Source organism: Solanum tuberosum, unplaced genomic scaffold (genome assembly GCF_000226075.1).
Source record: "Solanum tuberosum cultivar DM 1-3 516 R44 unplaced genomic scaffold, SolTub_3.0 scf00444, whole genome shotgun sequence".
Lineage (NCBI taxonomy): Eukaryota > Viridiplantae > Streptophyta > Magnoliopsida > Solanales > Solanaceae > Solanum > Solanum tuberosum.
Genome location: NW_006239365.1, coordinates 8,720 through 23,413, shown reverse-complemented (window position 1 = coordinate 23,413; position 14,694 = coordinate 8,720). Strand labels below are relative to the sequence as shown.

The following is a 14,694-nucleotide window of genomic DNA, read 5'->3' as shown; positions in this document are numbered from 1 at the left end:
ATATGGCCAGAATTTGGCCAGAAACGTACAAAGACTATACTAACCTTTCTATTCTAAAATAAATTGACTTTTTTCTATTTTTTAATTAAAGGGTATTAAAGTGTTTGTTATTCCCTAAAATTACAATTCAATTAGAACACAGATTCCAAGACTTAGAATATCAAAAGTCTTATACATTGGGACACTATTTTTTCTTCATTCCAACGCTAGCTAGCACTCTTATTCTTACGTAGCATTATTGCTGAGGGAATCTGCTAATTCTTTTTCCTTTTCTTCTCTACTCGATCACTTCCTCTCAAAAAAAAAAAAAAATCAACTGAATTTAGTGAGGAGTTGTTCCTGCTGAAGTATTCCTATCTTGTGGATTTAGTGAATTAATTAATTGTTTATGCTATATTTTGACAACTCGTGTTTAAATCAGCGAGTTTTCTTATTTTTAGATGTATGTTCTAAAATACGTTAAGATTGTATTAAAGCTACCGTGATATATTGATTCATCTTAAAGGTTAATTTTGTTTTCCGGTTATTAAAGATGGTCCTCTTGTTATTTTGAGTTCTCATTGATTTTAACCTATTTAATCTGATCATTTAATTTATTTTTAGATGTATGTTCTAAAATATTTTGCTTTTTACTTCATACTCTTATTCTTGATATTATCATTTGATTTTGTAGTATAAATTGACAACACTTACGTGAAGAACTAAAGCGTTCGATCACTTCTTATCCTCTATATTACGTTGAATTGATAAATTGTGAATCATTACTTATATTTGTTACCAAAATGACCTCCAATTAAGTAATTTTTTTTAATTATTATGTTTAAATAAAATAAAATTATATAATTAAATAATTTTAAATGTAATTTATAAAATATTGGGATAACGACAATTCAAAACACATTAGACCTGATAATGTTGATAGTCATATAAATCGTGTATAGTTCATATATGTCGAACCAAAGAGAGTCAGACAATAATAGTATTTATCGTACAAGTCTTATCCCCTACATTACGTCGATTTGATAAATTGTGAATCATTACTTATATTTGTTACCAAAATGACCTCCAATTAAGTAATTTTTTAATTATTATGTATAAATAAAATTAAACTATATATTTAAATAATTTTAAATGTAGTTTGTAAAATATTGAGATGAAGACATCTCAAAATACATTAGACCTGATAAATGTAGATAATTATAGAAACCATGCATAAAGTTCATATGTGTCGAACCAAAGAGAGTCAAACATTGATAGTATTAATCATACAAGTCTTTTCTCCTATATTACGTCGATTTGATAAGTTGTGAATCATCACTTATATTTGTTACTAAAACGACCTCCAATTAAGTAGTTTTTTTAAATTATTATGTTTAAATAAAATTAAACTATATAATTTAATCATTTTAAAATGTAATTTATAAAATATGGAGATAAGGACAACTCAAAATACATTAGACTTGGTAAATATTGATAGTTATAGAAATCATTCATATAGTTCATATGGGTCGAACCAAAGAGAGTCAGACATTGATAGTATTAATCATATAAGTTTTATCTCCTATATTACATCGATTTGATAAATTTTGAATCATTACTTATGCTTGTTACTAAACTGACCTCAAACTATGTAATTTGTTTTAATTATTAAGTTTCAATAAAATTAAGCTATATAAATAAATAATTTTAAATGTAATTTGTAAAATATTGGGATAATGACAACTCAAAACACATTAGACCTGGTAATTGTCAATAGTTATAAAAATCATGCGTATAGCTCATACATGTCGAACCAAAGAGAGTCAGACATTAATAGTATTGATCATACAAGTCTTATCTCCTATATTACGTAGATTTGATATATTGTAAATCATTACTTATATTTGTTACTAAAATGACCTTCAATTAAGTAATTTTTTTAATTTATTTATATTTAATAAATTAAACTATATATTTAAATAATTTTTAAATGTAATTTGTAAAATATTGATAACGACAACTCAAAATACATTAGACCCAGTAAATATCGACAGTTATAGAACTCATGTGTATAGTTCATATATGTCGAACCAAAGAGAATAAAATATTAATGTTATTAATCATACAAGTTTTATCCCCTATATTACGTCGATTAGATAAATTATGAATCATTACTTATATTTGTTACTAAAATGACCTCCAAATTCCAATTAAGTATTTTTTTAATTATGTTTGAATAAAAAAAATTAGTGTTAAGTAAATTCAGTTAACACTAATATTTTGGCCATAATCTGTTGTAATATTAGTTAAGTAATTTTTTATTATAATACAACCAACAAGAATATAATGAAATTAGTGTTAAGTAAATTCAGTTAACACTAATATTTTGGCCATAATCTGTTGTAATATTAGTTAAGTAATTTTTTTATTATAATACAACCAACAAGAATATAATGAAATTAGTGTTAAGTAAATTCAGTTAACACTAATATTTTGGCCATAATCTGTTGTAATATTAGTTAAGTAATTTTTTTATTATAATACAACCAACAAGAATATAATGTGATTCAAAAAATATTTTTTTTACTATTGATGTCACAATTATTATTTTTAAAACATAATTTGAAAACAACTATCCAATCTACTTAATGATCAATGTTCTCTTTGGTAGAATTTGTATTTTCAATATGTTGGAAACATGGTGGAAGAATATAGAGATTCCAAGAATATATTTAGTTTATAAGTTAAAAGGGTAAAAATATCTAAAAAGAAATTAGTTTATAGTGTGAATGGATCTTTTTACCATTCTGGCCAAATTATGGCCAAAATTTTCTGGCCAAAAGGATTTTTCCGTAAATTAAATACCCTTCTTTCTTCTTCTCTTTTTAGGACAAAGGGACCAATAATTTAAGTGGTGTGTCTTATTTCCTAGAAACTAGAAAACATGCAAATAATGGTGTGTTCGGTATAAAGTCCTAATTTTCTCATATTTTGGTTTTTTTTAAAATGAGGAAAATATTTTCTAATAAAAATATGTAGATCAAGTTCTATGAGCATCATTTTACATAGATTGTATCCTCTCGTCTCTTTTTAACATACCTCATCTTCCCTTTATCCATATAGTCCTCACCCTCAATAGCGTAGCTAAAAATTTCATAAAGGGTGTACAAACTTTGGATAGTAGAAAAAGAATAAACATCACATATATGGTATTTTAAACTATTTATATTCAAATCGGAGCAGATCAAGTATAACCAACTGCGCTACGGATTACTATGATATTTTAGGGTGTCCAAAATACAATATATATCAATATAAGTCAGACTTTAACTAAATATATGTACTGTAATTTATGTAGATTATTATTTACAAACACTTTATTTACATAGTTAAACTAGCTTAGAAAACATTTTCTAAAAAAATAATAATTTTGGACCACACTACATAAGTCGGTCCAAAAGTGAAAGGTGCATAGTGGGCATACCAATCGTGCAATAAAGTTCATGTATAAACTCCAATCCAAAGCACCTCTGCTATCCTTGCTATTTGCCTATTGTTCTTTCTCCTCCCTATTTCCAGGAAACTTCACAACCCCTTTTTTGGCCTCATCTTTTTTGGTCCTAAGTCTTCATTTTATTATCTCTGAATCTGGGTCTTCCTTTTATTTTTCATACCAACAAAGGTTTCATCTTTGAGCTACCTAAGATTTTTTTTGAAATTTCTAAAGATTTCATCATAATTTGTTGAGTCTGAGATATTTATAATGGATTCAGATTCTTGGAATCGCATATTTACTTCTTCTTCAAGGCGTTACCAACCTCGATCAGGTACTATTATCTTCTTTTTGGCTTTATTTCCTGAGGTGCAAGAATATAAAGGAATTTCCATTTGCTTTTCATAGCTTGTAGTTTTATTTAGAATGTAGTTTGATTTGTTGTTTATTGGCCAAGTATGAAGATAAAATAATCCTGAGGTGGGGTTTTGTGGAGTAGGTTTCCTTACCTGAAATGAAGAAGTTATACATTTGCTTTTGTGGGTTTTGGTTATTCTCAGTAGTGGAAATGAAAAGGTGGGATAAGGTACTTTATATTTGCATATCTGGGGTTTGGTTATATTTGGGACTTAATTAAAAATTATTCCTTGAGGGACTTTCTTGCTCCGAAATGATCCCAATGTGAAGGTTGTATTTTTGTTTTTATCAACTCAGTCTCTGAATTGTCGTTTGGGGGATGTGTATGTTTTCCGTGCGATGGGAGAAGTTCTGGGTATCATTTCTCACATTTTCTAGACACATGGTTGGGAATGGTAATTCATAGCTTTTCCTGTTTAATGGAAGTGAATTTTTGGTGTGTTTTGCAGAAATCCGTAACTTAGGAGAGGAGTATGATAGTGAAGAGGAGACAAGGCCAGAGTTTCTCTGTCCTTTCTGTGCAGAGGATTTTGATATTGTTGGATTATGTTGTCATATCGATGATGAACATGCTGTTGAGGCTAAGAATGGGGTACAGTATCTCTACAACTAGTACTTCTTTCCCAAATTGTTTTCATTAGATATCAAATATAGGTTATGCTTAAGTTTTTAAAAACCAGGGGGGCCGTCATAAAACCTTCCTTTCTTCTTATAAGGATTGTCGTAAAACCTTTCTAATTAGTTGTGCCATCTTTACAGTGACCTTATTAAGGAATTGGTTTCTTTCGTTTTCCTCTCTTACTACTCTTCCTGTGAACCCAGTAGGTTTGTGAGAAGAAGCATTGGCTATCAAATATGACATTCATTTTATGATATGATACTTTATCTTTAATGCTTTACCTGTGTTTATGTCTGTAGAGGCTGCTTCGACTTAAAAATTCAAAGCAGTGAATCACACTGGTTTTGTGAAGCTTTGAACTTGAAATTTCAAAGTAGTGAAGTGAAATAGTTTTCTGTTCCCCTTAGCTGTGTGTTAAAAAAATATAGTTGTTGGTTTCTCTCCTGCAAATTATGGAGATATATAAATTTGTAATTCGTATACCACAATATCACCAAAATATCAGAAGCATTATGTGCAAGTAACACTGGTGCTACATTGCACAGTGGTTTCGGATGATCACCTGCTCCCCTTGTTCAATTTTAAAGATAAATTTCTATAACATCTGGATCAACCATGAAGCTGAGTGATAAGAATCTATCTTCACAAACTTGCGGAAGTTCCATTTAAATTGATCGAGCTGGTAGTCACTGTACAATGCTCCCAGCAAAAATAAATTTGAAATATAAGCTGCTAATGTCTTTTCATTCTTCTAGTATTGTGATAGTTCATACAATACTAGTAGAATTAGAAAAAATTCAAAAAGGTCCTCTACTTGTTTCTCCCCAAACTCTGTTTGATTGTTAGACATCACTACCTTCTTCTCTGAAAAAGAAAGGTAAACAAATGATCTTTCTCTGACCCCTTTCTAAATTTCTGCTTTTCAACTTTTGGAGAAGGTTTGAGGTAATATTGAACGAATGGAAAGTTAACCTTTAGCATTTCTGACTTCTTGCAACAGTTTGAGTGCTGGCAAACCTTGAAATGAATGTTTTATTTCTGTTAGTTGATAGTCAACTTCATCTTCAATAAATTAAAGTGCCAGATGAATTTGGGATTTAGGGCCCAAGTTATGGGATATGATGATTGATGGGGTAGATGAAGACTCTTGGTTTACATCTAATGTTAAGTTTCAACTCAATGAATATAAAGTATTAACATGGTAACACCTTTTTTTTTCCAACTCCCAAGCTAACAGAAACATCTAAATAAGAAGAAAAGACTTTGGAAGAGCATTTCATAAAGAAAAGGCAAGTGGAGCCATATCCAGGTTATTCATTAGGATTATCATATCTGAGTCAAGGTTCTCAGTTCTATCTTGTTTCTTTCCTTGACAATTCCGAATTGCAGAAGCTCAGCCCTCGTTGTTCTCTCTTGACATAGGAGAGGTGGCAATTATGTTGATCGGAGGAACGAGGAGGCTATTGCCTACAGCGGGGAGGGGGGATTTATTCACTTTTGGGAGGCTGTGGATACCATTCGCCTTCTTGTCGAAATAAAGAATAAGGGGAAATTTGAAAGAATACTCTGTTTGGATACCCCTTGTTTACTCCTTCAGTCAGCTTTATCTCCTTTTTTTTTTTAATAAAGAAGAAAATGTTATGGTAGTGACCCCCATTGCATTTTAACAAAATATTTCTATTTCAAAAAAAGTTATGGTAGTGACCCCCAGGACTTTGGTCTAGTATGGTTTAGACGCATGTCACGGCTTCAAATCTTGCCGTATACAAATGCCTCATATTTAGGTGGAGAATGGTAGAGCGACGGACTCATTCACTAGTGTGTTCAAACTGTGCGCCAATAGCTCTCAGAGATTTCTTGATTACAAATAAAAGAATGATGTTGTAGCTTTGCTACTCTTTGTCAATTTTGCAAATCTCCAGTTTCTGCTAATGGCTTTTCATTTCTGTGTTTGTTTTATGGATTTTTAGCTTAAAATATATGTTTAATTTAGTTTCCTTGTCCATGTTCATAAATTTTCCAAAACTATAAGAGTCAGCTAATGGAAAAGTGCCTTATCTGCTGACTATAGGGTTGAAAAAACTGTGTAGTTCACTAACCAGAAAATGGAAAAAATATTCAGTCACTTAAGTGAGCAGAGACACTAAGGTGTTCTCGGGCCACTCCCAGAAGAATGCAAAGTGTATCTTGTGTGTCAGTGGCTAAGGTTCAAAAAACTACTTGTTTGGATTGTGACTTATGATTTGCGGCTTTCATGAATATGTGCTGAATAGCGATTCTTGTATAATCAGAAAGGGATTTTGATGAATTGCCAAATCTATAACCAATTCTTCACCAGCACTTGCTAAGTAGCAAATTAACTATTTCTTTTTTCCAATTCTCTTTTTTGAGGAAAACAATGTTACTCAATTCAAACAGTACTTCTTGTATTTTAGGGATTGTATCTGAAAATGTTAGGCAGAATAGTTTCAGAACAATATTTTTTCAACAAACAAAATCTATTTCATGTGTTGTCTAAATTATGTTTAGTTTCATTCTTGTTACCCTTCTGTATTGACAAAGATACTGTGCTTTTTACACGTGACCTTTTTTTTAGTCGAAAACTCAGCATCATTAGCCTGAGTATGATATTAAGCTTAGAACTAGAAATTTAGATTTTGATTACACGGGCTAGAATCAGATAGAGAGTAATTATATTTTTTAATGATTATTTAATTAATTAAATCACATTATGTTTGTATAACTTTTGTTTCTACTATTTCTGAATAAAATCTGAATATCTGAACACTTTATGCTACTAGCTTGTCAGTTGCATCTCTTGCAAGTGATCAGGGTGTTGACTGTTGAAGAGCACCACTATTTTATCAAGATTTTTGGTGATGTTAGATAACATGTCTGTATATGCAGATATGCCCGGTTTGTGCAAAAAGGGTTGGAATGGATTTGGTTGGTCATATAACTCAGCAACATGGAAATATTTTAAAGGTATCCTTTTTTATTATCTTCCATCAGTTATTTTCATGAGCTTCGATCTTGGTACCTCTTTTTGGGTTTGCTTCAGTACCAAATGTGCATCATATCAGAATTCTTTTAAAGCTTTAATGTCAGCTTTCTCTTAGTTTTACTATTGGTCTTCAGATGCATGGTATTTATCATTGACTGCATTACAGGTGCAGCGCAGGAGAAGATTTCGAAGAGGTGGTACTTCAGCTCTCTCTATTTTAAGAAGAGAGCTAAGGGAAGGGAGTGTGCAGTCCATCCTCGGGGGATCCTCTCGTTTGGTTTCTTCCTCCACTACAGATCCAGATCCCTTGTTATCTTCATTCATTCACAATACACCTTTGGCTAATGAAATTCCTGATGTTCAACCTTTATCTTCTATTAAGCAAAGCTCAAAAAAAGAAAGCACTCTTGAGAACTCATCTGAAAGGTAAGGACGCATCACTACTTTTGTTTCTATTTCTTCTTCTGTTTTCTTCCTCTCAAATGCCTGTTCCTATGTGTATTACCCTAGTTCCGTGGAGCTTCTTGGTTCGTGTCTCTTTGATTGTATATTTGAGTGGCAAACCTGATTAAACCTTGTAACATCAATCACATGTGTGTTTGGTAACTTGATTAAACTTTTATCCCATGATTGAGTTGTAGAATAATTTTTTAATCTGGACAGCCTTTTTTGCTTATTTTCTAGTTAAACATGCAAATTTGATGAGCTATTACTAAGTACATACCTCATCTACATGGTGTATGCTAGTTTTATTCTATGTTGCTCGGACTCTTCAAAATGCCAACGGGTGCGTGTCGGATTCGCCAAAAGTAGTGTATTTTTGAAGAATCCGAGACGGGTGCGGCATCAAAAGTGAAGAGTCCACGCAACTAAGGTTTTATTACATATATAAGTCAGTTGTTCTCCCAGGAGGGAGGGTAGTGAAAGGGAGATCGTCAGCTGTAGAAGTTGCTCATGATCGTCAATATATATGGCTGCGACTTTTGTTTACTAGCGCTTGTTTTAGACTTCTGACTTTCCTCTTTGGTCCCGTTTCTATTTACTTCTGTTCTAGGTTGTTGATTTTGTTCTTCTTTTGAACAGAAATGTTCAGCAATCTCCGCTATCTGACAAAGACCAAGAGGAGAAGGCCAGGAAGAGTAAGTTTGTGCAAGGGCTACTGCTATCCACCTTTCTTGAAGATGACGTCTAAATGTGAAGAGGATACTGTTAGCATGGATAGAGAAAAGAAGAGGATGCTGCCATTCTGTGTAGTAGTAGTTAGGAGAGGGAACTCGTAAAAGTCCTACTTATGTGTATAATAAAGACTGCATTAGTTTTCCATCTTCAATGTAGTAACATGCTAATATATATTCCAATTTAATTGCGTGAAGCAACACGAAACATATATGAGTATATAGCAGTTTCACTAAAATTATCTGGCGAACTATTGCTGTTATGAACAGATGAAATTGCATTGGCATGGACTCCACAAGCAAAAGACCTGTTCTGGGAAACAAAGTTACGGAAAAGGTTGGACATTCTGAAGTTTGAGGGACCAATATTAGCCACAACATCGAATTTTCTGACGTAACCTGCACAACTCTTTCATAATTCAGCAGGTAACCTAATGAGGGGTTTGCAGCAACACCTGTTGGCAACCAGTAATCTTCACGTTACAGGACTATGTGATAGGTGATATAAAAGATACGTTGATGGCTAACCAACTGCGCTTTCTAGTGAGGTTGAAAATGGACGAGAAGTTCAAAGACGGAGATGTTGGGAGGACTGAATAGATTTGAAGACCCATTTGGTGTAACTTTGCTTCTCAGATGTATGATTCCAGAAGTCATGTATTATACAATAGTTGAAGCAAAAGAAAATACGGCCAAATTATTACTACTATTTTAAAAAGAAACTTATTCCATCTAACAAACGAGTATTTGAAAACATTTCATGACAAGCATAAGATTACAAATTTCAAAAATCTTTCTTTCATAAACTCTTTATCAAGTCAAACTATATCACATAAATTAAGGAATAGATGCTAAACTGATTGCACTTTTTAGATATATAGGAAATAGTAATATACCAAAGCAATAATATGCATAGTTGATACGCTGAGAAAGGTCGATCTAGTGTTTTTTTTTTAATTAAAAGTCATCCTATCAGTCGGAGTTTAGTAGTAAGCTCGGCCCGACTCAGAAAACATAGCAATATACAAAGTCATATACTGTAAGGTGATATTATATTAGAGGGTATTACAGACCATTCATTTATACAGAAAATCAACCTATTTTTCAATCAACATTAACTTGAGTGTAAGTCGAAATAGAGCAAGCTTGACAAAGCGACTGTCATCAGAACATCATATCCAGGAACTCACTGTCGATTCAGGAAGCTCCAATGTATACAAGGTGCTATAGGAAACACTGAAGATGATAACCTTCATAGTCACTCTTGGCCCTACCGGGTACCTTACCACTCATGCATCTAACGGTAACTAATAAAAGTACAAAAGCTTGTATTGTGTAAACAGAAGGCTACTTTCAAGTCTAGTTTTGCTATACCCAGTGACAAGCTTGTACAACCGGACGAGCATCTCAGGATGTTATGCTTAAAAGAAAATAAGACAAGCTTCACCTTCGATACGAATTATGCGACTCAAAAAAACTATAGTCAGGGTGATTAACTTGCAAAAGCCGGAGCCAATTGCCAGCAGCTCGTAACAGAGAGTTGGCCTTCTGACATTCATTAACTCCATCAGGGAACCAAAATGATAGTTGGAATTTGTAAGAGGCCAGCCCAAAGATTGGGAGAGGTAGCTTGGCGGACATACCAGCATCAACGATGCCTTTACTAGTAGTTGTGCCATGCTGTTGAGGCCAGTCAGTCCTGGGAACTGCAAAAGTGTAAGCAATACATAGTCAGCAATTTCAAGAACAATCAACTGGCTTGTTTTGACATTGAATTGATCAGAAATAGAGAAGAAATAGGATGAAAGACATACCACCACCAGAAGGTGTTGAGAGGGAATGGTATGTCAGAAAGCAAGCATCAAGATTTTGCAATGTTGGTCCTGTTGGTATCCTATAAATGGGATACCTTCATAATGGAAAGGAAAAAACAATTTAGTATCAACACGTGAGTTTACATGAGTATTTGTTCAGTCAAAGCTGAAAGGAGAAAATCGTACCAAGCAACAGAAATCCAACTTGCAGCAGTCAGATCACAGCTCTTATACGTCTTCAGTTCTGGAAATTTAGATGCAAGCCCTGAAATCTGCAGTTGTAAGGGCAAAAGAATGTAAATGCTATGACACAAATAAATGGAAGACAGACAAACTTCTGTTTGGAAATAAAAGACTTGCCTTATCAGCTAAAGGTTCACGACCATATGGTTGATTTCGCTCAAAATATTCAAATACAAGGAGACCAGGACTCCCCATCTCATTCTCATCTCCTGAAGATTCTAACAAAGGATCCTTTTTTAGGGAGAGATGCTTGATTCCATCAATAGTTGATGCAACTATATTCTGCTGATTCCAACTTCCATGAACTTTATTGGCTACCCTTGAAGCTCCAGCTCCGTATTCACTACTGTCATCACTACTTGTTGTCTCCTTGAGAGAATCAGCATCACTTTCTTCACCTGGTCTCCTGGAAAAATTTAAGCCCAAGATTGTTATTTGAAAGAAAATGCAGCTAAAACATACCAATTATTCACAGGCATAGGCACCAATCAATTGAAATGAACTCACTATTAAGAGAACAGATCAGTCTGTATAGTTCAATTATTAAAGAAGATAGCTCTTACTTCAACCTAGTTTTCACTTGGTAGGTGAGATGAGCAGCACAATTAAAATGTTAATAGCCTTGAGGCATTTTGTTACCTCCGTCTTCAAGCAAGGAGTAAAATAAGAACTTCAAAGGAGTAAAGGCCAAGAAACTAATCAAAAACAGAACTCAACTTTACGGACAATACATGCACATTTGATGCCACACCTTGTGCCTGTGCAAGGCCATATCAATAAGAGAAGACTTAATAACCCTGTTGAATATGTTCACTCCAACATTTTTTAAGGTCACTCTTTCTGCAATACATGAGCTCAGAGTTCATTTATGAAAAACCTGAGGCACTTCAATAACAAAATTTATAGTTAAGAATATGGCTTCCATGACCAACCATAGAAAACCTATATCCTACAATATAACACATGGAAGAAGGTGCACATTCAACTTTGATTGAGTGGCAGGGGCAGGCCCATGAGGTACAGATATCTACTACTCATTAACCTTGGACTTCTACAGAATGAATTACATTCAAGCTTAGAAAAGAAAATAAAATAAAATTTAACATTAACAAACCCCAAGCTAACCAGTATCTACACTAAAATCACCATCCTCACAACTGAAGTGAAATTTACGAGGACAATTGTGATTCAGCCAGAACTGGTAACATTTACCACATAAGTTCTGATAAGGTGGTTTCCATTTATTACATAATGGAGAATGCATCTTTACTTTAAACAATAATAACAAATCAGACACATTATTCTGGAAACTCTTCAACAATTCTTTCAGTGTCACACAAACAGCCACACATGAATTCGTTCAAAGACCAATATGCATGAAAAATTACTAGTTTTATCATCTGCAAATAGGCAGAAAGTGCACATAACAAGCTTACCTTTGCTTGATGGAGGGCCTCGAAGGGTCTGTATAAAGTTGAATCCCAGACAAATATGGCACATAATACTGGACAACACAATCACTCTGATTTAAAACCAGAGGAACTCCTGCTCCATATGCACTCCATTCCCCAAAAGACTCCCAAAGGTCACCCAAGACGAAGTATGGATAGGAATCATTGTCAAGATTCCTCATCCCTCTCATGATTGTCTGCATATATGCAAATGCACTGGATTAACTTGAGTATCAGGAGATCAAAGGATTCAAACTGATTATCCACAAACTTCTGCTTTGTTGCAATATGAATAAGCCACTGAACAAATGAGGAGATTAGATCTTAATTACAAGAAGGCATTCAAATAACCAAGCCAAGGAGACAATTGCTGAGCCATTGTTCACTTGTATGATTAAGGAAGAAATGAGCATAAAATTAGCAGAAATCTGGATTTTCATAAACACATTATACAACCAGGTTATCCATGGAAATGGGAGAAGCGAGTAGCAAACCATTGCACTCCAACACCTGATCCATTCATATGATTTCCACACACGATACGACCAAGTATCTAAAAACAGGCATATGCATAAGTCATAACCACATGAAACTAGGTCCAGTTTCAGAAAATATTGTCTAGACTCTTGCCCGTGGAAGCAGGGTTCAGGGTTACAAAATTGCCCCATCCCCCAAGTATATGAGGAACAGATATCCGTTTACAGTTCTTCTCATTGACATTGTCATAATACAAACACTGAAAACCTAAAATGCAGCAACTTTTACATCAAGACATAGTTTCCCCAAACATCTATAACTTAATGCCCAATAGGATAAGACTGTAAGATTAAATAACAAATAGTGATACCTTGGGAAAAACTTGAGCGGGGACCTTAGGAGTGGTATGCTCCAAGAACCGATCGAAATTCGTCAAATTCTCAATTCGAATCGATGAAAACGACGCCGTTGACGATGCTCCGTCATCAGACTCAGTTCGACTCTCCGCTTCAATTCTTGACTTGGCTTGCATTTTTTGCTGCTTCCTCATCGCCGGTGGGCTATAAAACCGATCATCTCCAACCTTTCTCCGATTTGCAGCCATTTTTGAGGGGGCAAGATTTTCCAAAGACCCAAAAAAGAAAATGGATCCACAAAGATCCTAAAAGTCAAAAGAAGTTTGTATAGCAGCAAGAACGTTTTGAGTCTTTGGTATAATGAAGTAGTGTAGTGTGTATGATTGTTGGTATTAGAAAAATTGGGGTAAAGTTTAGGGCTTTTTGGTTAAAGGGTTTAAGGGAGATTTAGAGTGATGAAGTTTTAGGGTTTTTGAAGTTTGAAGATAAAAAGAGGGGTTGGGTTGCTGGGTTTGTTAATGGTGGAGGGGAGAAGGAGACGCGAAGAGTCGAGGCTGAAAAAAGGGTTGAAAATGAAGGTCCACCTTTAGTTCCATGGACCATGTTCTACACAATTCAAGAATAAACAAAAATTTACACAAATTATCACTAATAATAATAAGTCATTCGAAAATATACATCAATTAATATGAGTAACATGATAGAATATATATATATATATATATCATTTATTATTTCTTAAGTGGTGTTCAAAATTCATTGTGAATAAGTAAAAGTGAATAGTGAGAGTTAGAGCTTCTCAAAATCGAACTCTGACCAATAATTCAAATCGATAAAAGTTTATGGATTTATCAGTAATGGATTATTGATTTAACGGTATAAGTGTTTTGATTTATTTTTTATCGGGTTATCGGTTCTTAATAATTTGAGATTTTTTTCTTAACGGGTTAACCGATAATCAAATAGTAAATTAATAAACTTTATTTATACCATTCAATATATAAAGTCTTTGACTTAGGGTTTAGTTTCATACTTTCATATTTAACTATCTCAAACTCTCGGTTATTCTACAAGTTGTTAGTGTTCGCTTTTGAGCAATCAATTCATGTGTATGGTTTATTTGGTTTGTCACTTTGTTTTTAAGTGATTATCAATAATTTATTTTTTGTGTGTGAAATCTTAACGATTAAACCGATAATTATCAGTAATTGATAAACTGATAATTGATATTTTAATGATTCTTTAGTGATTTAGCATGTCTAGAAATTGATAACTGTCACGATCCGAGTCAACATCTAAGTCAAGACACGATACTTGAAAATCACAAATTGCCCCAAGCTAATCCTTGGCATAACATATCATAAGAAACTGAAGCGAAAGCTGAAACATAAGCATATAAATAAATGGTTCGACACCAAACTAGACAAAATGATAAAAGATATCCATGTAATACATACTTCTGTATGAAATAAGCCTATGTTGTCTAGAATGAAAGAAATAAATGTGCTGAGACATGACACTCAACTACCAATAACGACCCTCACATAAAATCTTAGACCTAAGTATCTTCTTATCCATGAAGTTGATAAGTGGGTATTTTTACCAATTTATATTATCTTTTAGGAGAGACATGAATTTGATGTGGTTTTCTTCATGTTTATAGAAA

General features: G+C 33.4%; 2 protein-coding genes across 2 annotated transcripts; one reads left to right on the top strand and one right to left on the bottom strand.

Moving 5' to 3' along the window:
- The first annotated feature begins 3,452 nt into the window (after positions 1-3,452).
- Positions 3,453-8,926, top strand: LOC102578393 (protein DEHYDRATION-INDUCED 19 homolog 4-like). Its single transcript, XM_006363516.2, has 5 exons — positions 3,453-3,806; positions 4,339-4,481; positions 7,416-7,493; positions 7,679-7,938; positions 8,596-8,926. Exons 1-5 carry the CDS (start codon positions 3,743-3,745, stop codon positions 8,702-8,704), a joined length of 654 nt encoding a protein of 217 aa, XP_006363578.1. The 5' UTR covers positions 3,453-3,742; the 3' UTR covers positions 8,705-8,926.
- Positions 8,927-9,710: 784 nt separating this feature from the next.
- Positions 9,711-13,663, bottom strand: LOC102606391 (uncharacterized). Its single transcript, XM_006363515.2, has 6 exons — positions 13,043-13,663; positions 12,181-12,392; positions 10,862-11,150; positions 10,688-10,773; positions 10,502-10,596; positions 9,711-10,393 (listed from the first exon to the last, which is right to left on the bottom strand). The coding sequence occupies exons 1-6, from the start codon at positions 13,274-13,276 to the stop codon at positions 10,131-10,133; spliced, it is 1,179 nt and encodes a 392-aa protein (XP_006363577.1). The 5' UTR covers positions 13,277-13,663; the 3' UTR covers positions 9,711-10,130.
- Positions 13,664-14,694: the final 1,031 nt, after the last annotated feature.